The 12,811-nt window shown below is 37.1% G+C and overlaps 2 protein-coding genes across 3 annotated transcripts; one reads left to right on the top strand and one right to left on the bottom strand.

Annotated features, from left to right (window-relative positions):
• The first annotated feature begins 2,508 nt into the window (after positions 1-2,508).
• Positions 2,509-4,786, top strand: LOC126594093 (S-adenosylmethionine synthase 2-like). The gene is made up of 2 exons (XM_050260301.1): positions 2,509-2,674; positions 3,274-4,786. The coding sequence occupies exon 2, from the start codon at positions 3,283-3,285 to the stop codon at positions 4,456-4,458; it is 1,176 nt and encodes a 391-aa protein (XP_050116258.1). The 5' UTR covers positions 2,509-2,674; positions 3,274-3,282; the 3' UTR covers positions 4,459-4,786.
• Positions 4,787-6,246: 1,460 nt separating this feature from the next.
• On the bottom strand, positions 6,247-10,227 carry LOC126594092 (probable receptor-like protein kinase At5g18500). 2 transcript variants are annotated; one of them, XM_050260300.1, is made up of 8 exons: positions 9,690-10,227; positions 8,709-9,454; positions 8,504-8,608; positions 8,250-8,372; positions 8,001-8,171; positions 7,721-7,850; positions 7,017-7,229; positions 6,247-6,712 (listed from the first exon to the last, which is right to left on the bottom strand). In XM_050260300.1, exons 2-8 carry the CDS (start codon positions 9,374-9,376, stop codon positions 6,587-6,589), a joined length of 1,536 nt encoding a protein of 511 aa, XP_050116257.1. In that variant the 5' UTR covers positions 9,377-9,454; positions 9,690-10,227; the 3' UTR covers positions 6,247-6,586. The 2 variants fall into 2 exon arrangements, with proteins under 2 accessions (XP_050116257.1, XP_050116256.1); XM_050260299.1 differs by having other exon boundaries at positions 8,709-9,396; positions 9,690-10,226.
• Between the last annotated feature and the right edge of the window lie 2,584 nt (positions 10,228-12,811).

The raw sequence follows: 12,811 nt of genomic DNA, 5'->3' as shown, positions 1-12,811 counted from the left end.
ATCATCGGATCAAGTAATCCGGGATTTTAAAATTTCATCCAACGGTCAAATATTATTATAGTTTTTAAGAGATTAAAACAGGTGGGCCGTTAAATGAAATTTCAAAAGTCCGGATCACTTGATCCGGTGACTTTGGTGGAAAATATCCGGAGAAGATATCTTCTCAGATTAGGTGGACACCATTTGCATGATGTGTATTCAACGTGGACTCCAATACTTTTACCAATAATGAAAATAAAGCTCAATTATCATAAATTTTATACTTATGCCCCTTGTGTGATTAGATGCTTTTTTTTTTCTTAATTTATTAATATTAAGAAAAGAGCAAAAAAAATTCAAAATTATTATAATAGTTTCTCAAAAATTAAGAGTTTCTTATTCGGAATGTACCGATAAAAATCTAACACTAAATTTACTAAAATATTAGATTGCATGTCTTCGCCCATGAGCGGTAGGTCTCGGGTTTGAGACTTGGGAGCAGCCTCTCCATAAATGGGGGTAAGTCTAGCCGACATTTACCTCTCCCAGATCCTGCTTAAAGCAGGAGTCTTGTGCATTGGGTACGACCATTAGATTGCATGTCTGTGTTTGGTTGATTCGAGTTCAAATGCAAAATCTAATTACCCTCCTAAAAGGATAAAAGCAAAGCAACTTTTTAAATTTGATTAGTCAATTGCTTAGCATGACAAATTATAAGGATGTGGGAGTATCAGTTGTGCAACACAACTAAGGACGAATCCATTAAGGGACCATATGCGTTCGAGAGGGAAAAGCTCTTTAGAGACTCTATGATAGTCATGTAGAAAATTCAGTAGTGATCACCAAGTGTTTGATGAATATGATGAGAAAAACGTCCACAAGCGTCGAAGTGTCGACAAGTGTCAAAATTATGGCTCCTCATATATTGACAAACACATTATTTCTATTGATTCCGCGATATTCCCGTTATTTTTGTTAATTCTTTTGTTAAACTTCACATTAAACTTCCCTAAATTATGATTATTGAATACACGATGACGTAACATGACATTACTCTATTGACTGGACAAGGATTGTCTGTCCTCCTTGTTCCTGTACCCTCTCATGCCATCCTGTTTTGTGTGGTCACGGTTAAGCCACGTCAACATTTTATATTGTTTTTTTTTATAGAGATAATAAGACAAAAATAAATAGTAATATAAAATGTCGACGTGACTTAACTGTGACCATACAAACAGAAGGACATGAGAGGACACTAAAACAAGAAGGGCAGACAATCCTTGTTCCTATTGACTTCCAACATGGAAAATGCCTCTTATAAAGGACAAGTATAAACAATAACATATGATCAATCATGCAGCATGCAAGGGAGTGTGAACTACTTTATAGTTTATATACTTTTTCAATGATCAACATGTTTATTTTATTTTTATCAATAAAACATAAATCAATTGATCTCAAATTTCACATCCTGGAGTTGGTGAACCCCCTGATAACCCACCAACCCCATGCACTTAAAAGGAAAGGGATTCTCTCTGGATGCTTTTCTCCTAATCCATCAAATCAGGAAATTCGTGTTATTGAAATTTGATCAAACGGCTACAAACAGTGATCCATTTTAAAAGTTATAATAACTTCAGTCATTGAATCAAATTTCAATGGTACAGATCTCTTGATTTGATGTATTAGGAGGAATAGATTTATAGAGGATCCATTTTCCACTTACAATGCACTATTAATTCCAAAAAGTTAAAAAATAATAATTAATCAAAACACCAAAAGTAATAATATAGAAAAAGAAAAGAAACTGGTGATGAGTTTCTATAAGAGTAATGTTAGAGAGATAAAATTTGTAAACTAAATGATGTTTTACTAATTAAAAATAAGCACAATAAGCACTTTTATCAACACTTAAGTAAAAATCTAATTATCAACTTTTATGTCATTTAGTTTACACATTTACTCTCTCTAGTATTACCCTTTCTATAAAGGTTTTTTTTATTCAAAGTGGTACATGAGATTGACATAATTCCTTATTTGGTCGCTGAGATATAAAATCAATAGAAGTGATCCTTGAGATTGTCTACCGCCAATCATTTGGTCATGCTAGGAGAGATCTCAGTTAAATTGAGAGTAGTTTTGTCAAATCAATCATCCATTTGAACTAGTAGTTTCCTCAATTTTATAGAGATTTTTCACAAAATGATTGACGTAAGATATTGATTTTAAATCTTTGAGACCAAATAAGAAATTATGTCAATCTTATAGACTATTTTGGATTAAAAAAAAAAAATTAGGCTCTCAAAATTAGGTGTAAACAAAAAAGATACTGCAAATACAAACTTCCACGAACAAAGGATCAAAACCAAATCGGACGGACTGTCGCTTTACTTCACCGACTCCCTCAAATCCCAGCCCTCAATCTACCCTCATCCAACGGCCATAATCTTCAGCCTCCCACGTCATCACCAAAAACAAATCTTAACCGTCAATTCCCACAAGCTCCAAAAATTATGAACAAAAAAAAGCGGTGAAAATTGAAAAACAAGTGGAATGTAACCCGACCCCTCCTCTGTCTATAAATAAAGCCGGAAGTCTCGGATTCAGTGTGGCAAAGATTCGAGCTTTCAGGCACCGAGACACTGGGAACACCCTGAAGCTCAAGACCCAGGACTCAGATTTTCGCTTTTAGCAAGTAAGCACTTTTGAGAAGCTCAACATTTCATGCAAATGCTTTTGCTTTTCTTGTTTTTGAGTTGTATTTTTTGTTAGCTGCTGTAATTAGTTCGAATCTCGCTCTCTGCAGTTTAAATTAGTTTAAAATAGAATATTGTTCGTATTTATAAATTTGGCAGTTGAGTTTTTTTATTTTTTGGGATTGGGTGCGTTCAATTTGTGTTTGTAATGACGTCTATGTTGTTAGCTTCTTTAGGCTCGTTTGGTGTCTAGGTATTGTTGGATTGGACAAGGAACTAGATTTTGTGTATATATATGCAGCACGAAATGGACGTCAACTTCCAAATCTTGTCCAAGGTAGAAGATGAATTGGTTACGAAAACAATTTATCCCTCCCGCCTTTATAGAATTGGGAGGGATAAGTTTTCTTCATGAATAAATCCATCTTTAACTCCGACATGATTTGGAAGTTGACGTCCATTCTTTAGATCCGAGTTCGGATTTTCGATCATTTCTATAAGATGTGGTTAACGGAACATTCTCCGGTTGATAGAGTTCAGCTACTGCTGAATTATATGGTGAGGTACTTATCAACTCTGATTCTGTTTGTTGTTGCAGCTTGTAAGAATGGAAGACACCTTCCTGTTTACTTCGGAGTCCGTGAACGAGGGACACCCCGATAAACTCTGTGATCAGATTTCTGATGCGGTTCTCGACGCCTGCCTCGAACAAGACCCCGACAGCAAAGTTGCCTGCGAGACTTGCACCAAGACGAACATGGTCATGGTCTTCGGAGAGATTACAACCAAAGCCAAAGTGGACTACGAGAAGATTGTGCGCGATACCTGCCGTACAATTGGATTTGTTTCAGACAATGTTGGTCTTGATGCTGACAACTGCAAGGTCTTGGTTAACATCGAGCAACAGAGCCCTGATATCGCGCAGGGCGTCCATGGCCACTTGACCAAGCGGCCTGAGGAGATTGGTGCGGGTGACCAGGGTCACATGTTTGGTTATGCAACTGATGAGACCCCTGAGCTTATGCCTCTGAGCCATGTTCTTGCCACCAAGCTTGGTGCCCGTCTCACTGAAGTTCGCAAGAATGGAACCTTGCCGTGGCTGAGACCCGATGGCAAGACGCAAGTCACTGTTGAATACTACAATGACCATGGCGCTATGGTTCCAATCCGTGTCCACACGGTTCTCATTTCAACTCAGCATGACGAAACTGTTACCAACGACGAGATTGCTGCTGACCTCAAAGAGCATGTTATCAAGCCTGTTGTTCCTGAGAAGTACCTAGACGAGAAGACTATTTTCCATCTTAACCCATCAGGTCGATTTGTCATTGGTGGACCTCACGGTGATGCTGGCCTCACTGGCCGAAAGATCATCATTGACACCTACGGTGGTTGGGGAGCTCATGGTGGTGGTGCCTTCTCCGGCAAGGACCCTACCAAGGTAGACAGGAGTGGTGCCTACATTGTTAGGCAGGCTGCTAAGAGCATTGTCGCCAATGGCCTTGCCCGCAGGTGCATAGTGCAGGTCTCGTATGCCATTGGTGTTCCCGAGCCACTATCAGTGTTCGTTGACAGTTATGGCACCGGAAAGATTCCTGACAAGGAGATTCTTAAACTAGTAAAGGAGAACTTTGATTTCAGGCCTGGGATGATTGCGATTAACCTCGATCTCAAGCGGGGCAGGTACTTGAAAACGGCTGCGTATGGACACTTCGGTAGGGATGACCCTGACTTCTCATGGGAAGTGGTGAAGCCATTGAAGTGGGAAAAGCCCCAAGAGTAGAACAAGTGCTTTTCCTCTCAGCTTGCAGTTGATCAATAATCTGCTTCTTTCGAGCAGCCGGTTTTCGAAATCAAGAGTCTTGCTTTTGCTTGTAATTGTCTTTCCCTTATCTTTTTTTCCACTTGAAATATTTCAATTTGGCATGTTTGGATCACATTATACAAGATGTATTGAATCTGAGTCTTGGTGTATGAAAACATGTAGAAAAAAAGCTGGTTTCTGTATTAGCTGCAAGGCAACATCAATGTGTTGTTACATTTGTTTGGTAAAAAAAACAAAAGTATGATACATTGTTATTAAGCTAATGAATTAACGGATTTGAATCTTATGCAGATTTTTCATATTCTATTAATTATATCAGATTCGAATTTTTGTTACTCCATGTCGAATTGCTTATGCTGTTTTTCCTTAGTTTTTTTAGCCAAAATGGTTTCTGAGATTTGCATAACATATCACTTTGGTTATTGAAATTGAAAATCAATAGAAATGGTCATGAGATTGTCCACCATCCATTATTTTAGTCATTCTGTTAAAAACTACAATAAGTGTCCAGGAGCTCTTGGCCGAAAGTTTGGGCAATTTTCAAAGCTTCGTAACTCAATCGTTTCTTAACCAAATTCGACCATTAATATATCAAAATGAAGATAGGAAAGTGTAGAACAAGATTGTACTATTTGGAAGCCCAATGGTTTCCGGAGATAGCCGGAAAATGACCTGAAAGGTGACTGGTCCGCAGAAAAACTGGAAAACTCGTGGGAAACTGGGTAAATTTTAAATGTTCATAACTTCTTCAATACTCAACGAAATTGAGTGATTCAAAAACAAAAATCATACGAAATCGAGTGATTCAAAAACGAAAATCATACTTCTCTACGAGAAGAAGAGAATGGTACCATTCTAGATGGCTAAATAGCCTGGTTTGGTTGGAAAACGGCTCGAAAGTGGCTATATTGGTCTCAAGTTAGCCACTTTCAAGCCGTTTTCTGGCCTAACCATGGTGAATTAGCCATTGAGAAATGTACCATTCTCTTCATCTCATTGAGAAATATGATTTTTGTTTGTGAATCACTCGATTTCGTTGAGTATTGAAGAAGTTATGAATGTTTAAAGTTTACCTAGTTTCTGGCAAGTTTTCTAGTTTTCCTGTGGACCAGTCACCTTTCAAGCTATTTTTTGGCCATCTCCAGCAACCATTGGGCTTTCAAATAGGTATAATCTTGTTTTACACTTTCCTAACTTCATTTTGATATATTATGGGTCGAATTTGGTTAAGAAACGATTGAGTTACGAAGCTTTGAAAATTGCCTAAACTTCCGGCCAAGAGCTCCGGCACACTTAACAGAGTTTTTAACGAAAGGACCAAAATAATGGATGGTGAACAATCTCAGGGACCATTTATATTGATTTTCAATCTCAGGGACCAAAGTGATGTGTTATGTAAATCTCAGGAATCATTTTGACTGAAAAGCCTTTTTCCTCTTTGGTTGCTCTCTCCTCTGAGGTTTGGTTTTATGTTCTCCTCGTATGTATTTATCTATTATAAAAGGGCATAGATGTTCCTTTGGTCGTCTAATGACAAAGAAATACATGATCACTTACCATTGAATTTAACATCAAAGGTGGAGAATGCATGAATGTACTTTAATTGTTTTCGCTTTGTTATAGCATGTATAACGGCCTTTGGTTTAGATGGACAGCCCGGTGAATAGACAATCTCAACTCTTGATATCAAATCTAAAGGTACGTCACCCTTTATTGTTCCTTACTCACAAGGTGACCAAGAGAACGTGACGGGGGCAATTTCATCCACCAAATTTGAAGAGCAAATCATTCTGTACATAAACCCCCTACTGTTTTGGGTTTTTCACAAACACCACCACTTTCATACACAAACAATATATTTCTCCATCTACAAAAAATAACAAAAACAAAGGAAAAAAAAAGAGGGGAAAAAAATGAATAGATCATCCCTCTTCCCCATCAACCCCTTCTACCACATATGTCCTAATAGCATCAGCTCAGAGTCTCAGACAGACAAACCCAACAATTTAAGAGTAGGAAAAAAAAAATTTAAGAATTACCCTCACTTTCTATATTTCCGAGATCCTTAAAAGGAATCACTGGGTTATTACGTCCGTTGGTAGCCTTTGCTCTCTGATCTTGAACCCGGATAATCACTGCGATCAGTATCTGAATTTTCGCGCTGGGAATCAATGTCCGCGCTACTTCCTTCAGTTCTTCGGTGCCTTCGATCCTGAACATTGAGAAGAAAACTTGTTTCAGAAGACATGTGATGATAACCATCTCTTTGTATAAAAGTTAACAAAACCTGGATCTTATGAGGACTGAAAACAAAATGGATAAGTCTTTAGCATGGGAGAACGAAATGTAACATGCGGAGAGAGATTTTGACAGAAATATTGAGCGATTAAAACGCGCGAAAAGGTTAAGTCTTTAGCATGGGAAAAACATTTTGGTCCTTTGAATCGAAATTCAATTCGGAAGACAGCTTAAAATCCAACAGAAATTGTGTTCTAGAGATGGAATGAAAATCTAACCTCTCTTGGTATAGGATATTCCTCGGACTCGAGCATACGGACAACTTGGCTCATCTTGGGTCTTTTTTCAGAATCTGGATCAACGCACCTCAGAGCAGTCAAGAGGGCTCGTTTCAGGGCTCTTGTCGAGGGTCTCACCTCAATGTTTGGGTCTACCACTTCTTCGGATCTTCTGCTTCCAACCATCATTTTTAGCCAATCAACCAGATTCACCTGTGAGCATTAACATGTCAAACAAAACTCCACAAGTTCATTCAAGAAAATGAAATAGTGATCAAACGATTGACATTGCAACATTAAAGTTCTATTGCCATTTCTGTCTGTTGAGTATCGAAGTCAAATGTAAACCCCTACCAGATCACAGGTAAGCTCAGCAGTTAGTCAGAAAAGTACACGAAAGTTTAGGCTTTTACAAATCCAGAACCAGGCCAAGTATATTTAATAGGAAAAAACAGAACCAAAGCGATTCAGAAGGGTCAATTTTAGGGATGACCTATGTTGGGCTAGACAATCTGGACACTCCTCCTAAGCATATTTAGACTGTAAAATGTCTGATAGTAACTGTTGTCATTCACTACATAATATCTATTTTCAAAAGACATTCACTACTTAGTACAAACAATAAATCCAACTTGCATCAAGCACTTATGATTCTATGTTGACAAAAATGTGGTATCTTAGGATGGTTAGAGAAGAGTGCATACCTCATGAGCAGGGCGACCATAGTCAACAGGGTCCCTTCCAGTAATTGCTTCTAAGAGCAAAACCCCAAAGCTATATACATCACTCTTTTCATTCAAAAGTCCGGTATTAGCATATTCAGGGGCCACATACCTGAAATGTTTTGGAAGCAGGGACAAGCATTACACAAGAGAAATAATTAATTATCAGCATCAGTTATCAACTTACTCTGCACATCTAAAACCAAAAGACACAACATTGCTTAAGGGCCAAAACAAGTCGTGCTCAAGAAAGAAAACTAACCCGAAGGTTCCCATAACACGCGTTGTCACATGACTAGTTCCTGCACCCAGCAGCTTGGCCAGCCCAAAATCAGATACCTTGGAATTGAAGTCTTCATCAATCAATATATTGCTTGATTTAATGTCTCGGTGTATAACTTTTGGTTCAATGGCCTCATGTAAATAGGCAAGACTGCAACAAGTATATCTCATTAAGTGAAACTAGAAAACCTGGAAAAAAGAAAGTACGTGTGTAGGTTATTTGACTTACGCTTTTGCGGTCCCAAGGAGAACCTTTATGCGGGCTTCCCAAGTGAGATATCCATGGTGACGCATTGCTCCGTGAAGCCACTGCTCCAAGTTTCCATTGTTGACATACTCATAGACCAAAATCCTGAAATTTTGAAAGCAAGTGAGACCAGTGATAATAGTTCAGCTGCTACTTCAACAGTAGAAGGCAATTATATACTCAACACACTTCTCAGATACCAAGGCCACAAAAAACAATTTAAAAGAAAATGGTACCTATGAGTTCCTTCGACGCAGTATCCCAGGAGGCGAACCAAATTCTTGTGGCGCACATGGCCGATTGCTTCAACTTCCACCCTGAATTCTTTCTCTGCTTGGCCTCTAAAGACATTATAACAGTTTAAGTTACAAGTTCATGAAACCAAGAATGGTGAATGGACAAACCACAATGGATTCAAGGTACATTCGTTTTTAAACTCACAGGTTGTTTAGGATCTTTTTAACTGCCACTGGAGTCCCATTGATGAGATGTCCCCTGTAAACAACTCCATATCCACCTTCACCAAGGACATTGTCCTTTGCAAACCGGTTTGTTGCAAGCTCAAGGTCCCTTAATGTAAACCAGTGTCCCCAACCCAAATGCGAGAATTCAGGCAGGCCAACTAGAGGAGACGGGGCGGTTATTGGATAAGATGAAGAAGGCTTATGTCCTGTAACGGTGCTGGAACTCCCCTCTTCTCCAGATTGGGACAGGACACCGTCGTTTTCTAAATGATTAAATGAACCTGACTGGCTGCTATTCTCTCCATTCTTCGATTTTCCCATATCCAGATGGACCATGATCTTATCTGATCCTTTGTCACTAGATTTGTCATGAATGGTGAGAAGAATTCCATCACGAGGAGCAAACTCCCTAGCAGATACTTGCTCAACCCGAACTTCCTTAATCTCTTTCGAGACAGTTGGGATTTGACTAAGGGGAATCTTGTCCCTAGCTTTCCTCGATTTCTTACGCCAAGTAAGACACATTGATAGCACAGTGAGGATGACTATGATAAACAGTGCAACAGCAATTCCAATTACTTCCCAGACTTTTAGATTAAAAATGGGAGTTTTCTTGGATAATTCTGATTGGAGATCAGAAGCCATTCTATCAGCTACCAACAAGTCTACACGTACACAGAAGAATCTCACATCAAAATTTACTCTGATTCATCATTCATATCACTGTAAAAAAAATCAAAATCTGTTCTTTCAATCCATTGCAGCATCTAGAGAACGATAAAATACAAAGCTAGTATATTTTTTCACCAATTCCACAAATATACACACACACACATATATAAACGCAATAAAGGAGTCAACCTTGACATGCTACCAGCTTAAATTTCACTACAATTATTTTACCACCAACATAAACAACAATTCACAAGTAATTGGAATTGTAAATTCACTCACTTACCTCTCTGAGATGGAACTCAAAAGAGCAATCTTGAAAAGCCAGATCTTTGAAACCCTTTCAGCATTCTTTATCCTAAAACAAGGCACAATTCCAGATCTATAAACCAGAAAACCCAGAAACACACACCAAGAAAACCTCTCAAGGAACCCAAAAGATCCCACTTTTCAATAAAATTAATTAAAAAAATCAACTATATAACAGTAAAACTCAAATCCCTTTGTGGGTTTTCACTGTGGGCCAAAAGTGCGTCTGAATCTAAGTTGGGAAAGAGCTTTCAGGCACCAAAACTAATCCATCTCAAAAACCCACACCCAAAAGCAACCAGAAAACTCCTGCCTGGGCAAAATTGTAAAGGGTCATGGAAAAAAAAAAAGATCTTTGTGAGTGGGTGGGGATATAAGAAGAAAGGGTGGAGTTATCAGCGGTAGGTGGTGAGTTTAGAGTTTTTAAGACTCACTCACTCACTGCTCAGAGTTGCCTTCCAAAAACATAATACAAACAGTAAAGGGATGCATGGAATTCTGTGATGTTAAAAGGTACTGAAATTTTCCTGATTTGTTTGTGAAACATGACTGATTGGATTTTACCAGTAATTTACTTTAATTATTTTTCTCTTTTTTCCATTATTATGTATTTATTTATTATAATTTATTGTTGTATCTGTGTAGTTGATTATAAATTTATGATTGTCGAATCTCAACCGTTTACTTGGTCAAGTCAAACATGTCACCTGAGTTCAAAGGTTACAAACTTGTATATGGAACTGTTAGAATTCTTACATGCAAGTCTGGGCAATTGCTGAATTTTGGTAAAGTGAACTCTTTATAGTCTCTTTATCATCTCATGTCTTTAGTATAATATTTTATAATATTAACACGTGAATTGACGTTAAATTATAAGATGACAGAAAGTTGTAAGGAGTCGCAATTCCCTTAGCATTTCTCATTTTGAAATGTTATATAAGGCCGTCTGTCAACGGTTGTCTTCATCCTTATCACATAAAAAGTCTTCATGAGCTAATTAACAAAACCTGGATCAGATATAAACTGTGGATCATCAGTGCAACTACTTGTTTTGTTTCTAATTTGCTGTGGATTATGATTTTCCTAGGAAAATCACTTATTGTAGATCTCTTTATGTTTGTCTTTCTTCTCACGTGATGCGTCATAGGAGGAGACAGACTAACGCTAAAGACATACAACACATTCCATGTATGTGTTTAATTCAAAATAAGATATTGATGGCTTGGTTCTATTTAGTGACGATTTATATAGGCCAAACCAAACCAAACCAAAAAAATTCCAGTTGATTTGATTTTTTGGCCCATTTGACATTTTAATGGTCAAAACTAAACCAAATTGTGTACTAATAAATGTGCATTTTAGATAGTTCAACTAGTTTGATGTCCACCCCACCCCAAATAATCGCGATGTAATTGATGATTTAATTAAGTCAAAATTTTGAGAAGTTCTTTCCAAGAGATTAAGAAAATAAAAGGTGTTCATGGATTTTGAATATAAATCTTGATGATGATTGTTAAAACTGGTTCAATGTGCCAGATCAGGGGTTGGAGCACTAATGCAACCCTAAGAACCAGCATCATATGGGTTTTAGTAAAGTCTTGGTCTTCTATAATTATATCCAACAAAACAAAAGAGAGCAAAGTCTTTTATTTGTTTAAAGCTACTCTACGTTATAAATTTTGTAACAATCATGTTGCCTTAAAAAAATTAAGTAAACAAACTTCCAGTTGCTCAGTTGAGAATGACCGAGACAACGATGTTAGCGATGCGAACGACGATAGTGCAATTGAATATTTAATATTTTGGTAACAATGTTATAATCAGACAAATTTTTTATTAATATGACATCGATCTTTACTACTAATGTCAATTTAACGTTGTTAAGATGTCGTTGATATTTGGTTGATATATCTTTGTCCGTCCATGTCAATCAACCATATCGCTCATGGGAGAAAAACTCGGATTGTCTCACCACCTAATCTTTTTATGCATTAGCTATATTTTCTTCCTTTTCGTTGTAATCATCTTTTTTTGGGTAAAAATTGTAATCACTTTTTTTAATGAGTATATATGTCGATCATTGTTGTGTCTCTCTCAAAGAAAAAGAAAAAAAAACCTTGTACTAAACATTCACTTTTTGTTTGTTTTGTTTGTGCCAACCAACATTCATTCGTTTAAAGAGAGTAGTTGAAGAAAATGAAGTATTTCTTTTTCACATACTCTAATCGAATTTAGATTACAAGAAACTTTTGATAATCTGATTTTCAGATGAAATAAAAAGGAAAACACCACATGTCATCGTATAATTGGAGGAACTCTACAAAAAAACATTCCTCCAATTATATAATGGCACGTGATGATTTACCTTACGGACACATTGAAAAATCTCTCCACAAAAGAGTTGGAAGGCTGTGTATTAATTGAGTGTAGGTCACATGCAAATGAATACCTATTAATATAAGGATAAAAAGTTTAAAAACTGAGGAGGAAATTAGATACAACTCCAACAACCTCACATAATAAAGAAATTGGATTAAATGCAATTATCCGCAAGCAACTAAAACATTTCAGAATATATTACACATATCCAGGAATACTAGCCATCAAAATAAAAGCAATTCAAATTAAAAATGGCAGACCCAAATCAAGTGTCATCAAATCAAATTCTACCTGCAATCGGAGAAATTTGCAGAGACACAAAAGGCAGACCCGAAAACTGCAGAAAAACAAAAGGCATACGTTTTAGGGAGTTTTGGGGGTTAGAACTACGAAACGCACTGCCAAAAAGAAACATAATCCAGGGAAAACTTGTCGGCTAAGAGTTATTAATTTGTACTCAAAACATATATTGAATTTGTTCACCTCATCTCTCTATATTAACTAACTTCTTTATTATCTTCTTCGAAGAGATCCATCACTCTTGCTGTAGTACATTTACATGCTTGGACCCCAAATTAATTTCAACATTGATCTATCAAATTGACAAAAAATTGCTTTCTCTAATTTAGTTTTGTGATATAGAAGCACATTCTACACTAAATTCATCTAAAACTACGAAAATGAGAGTTCGAACTTGAGTGTAGAGAGAAACATTGCTTT

The sequence above is a fragment of the Malus sylvestris genome, chromosome 12 (assembly GCF_916048215.2).
Source record: "Malus sylvestris chromosome 12, drMalSylv7.2, whole genome shotgun sequence".
In the NCBI taxonomy this organism is placed as follows: Eukaryota; Viridiplantae; Streptophyta; class Magnoliopsida; order Rosales; family Rosaceae; genus Malus; species Malus sylvestris.
Note: the sequence above shows the minus strand (reverse complement) of the source record. Positions and strands in the feature narration are given on the sequence as shown.

Coding starts and splice junctions, on each gene's coding strand:
- LOC126594092 (XM_050260300.1), bottom strand. CDS start 9,376: ATGGCTTCTGATCTCCAATCAGAATTATCCAAGAAAACTCCCATTTTT. Junction 8,172..8,249: donor CTCCTTGGGACCGCAAAAGC/GTAAGTCAAATA, acceptor TACTTGTTGCAG/TCTTGCCTATTTACATGAGG. Junction 7,230..7,720: donor ATGGTCGCCCTGCTCATGAG/GTATGCACTCTT, acceptor TAATGCTCACAG/GTGAATCTGGTTGATTGGCT.
- LOC126594093 (XM_050260301.1), top strand. CDS start 3,283: ATGGAAGACACCTTCCTGTTTACTTCGGAGTCCGTGAACGAGGGACAC.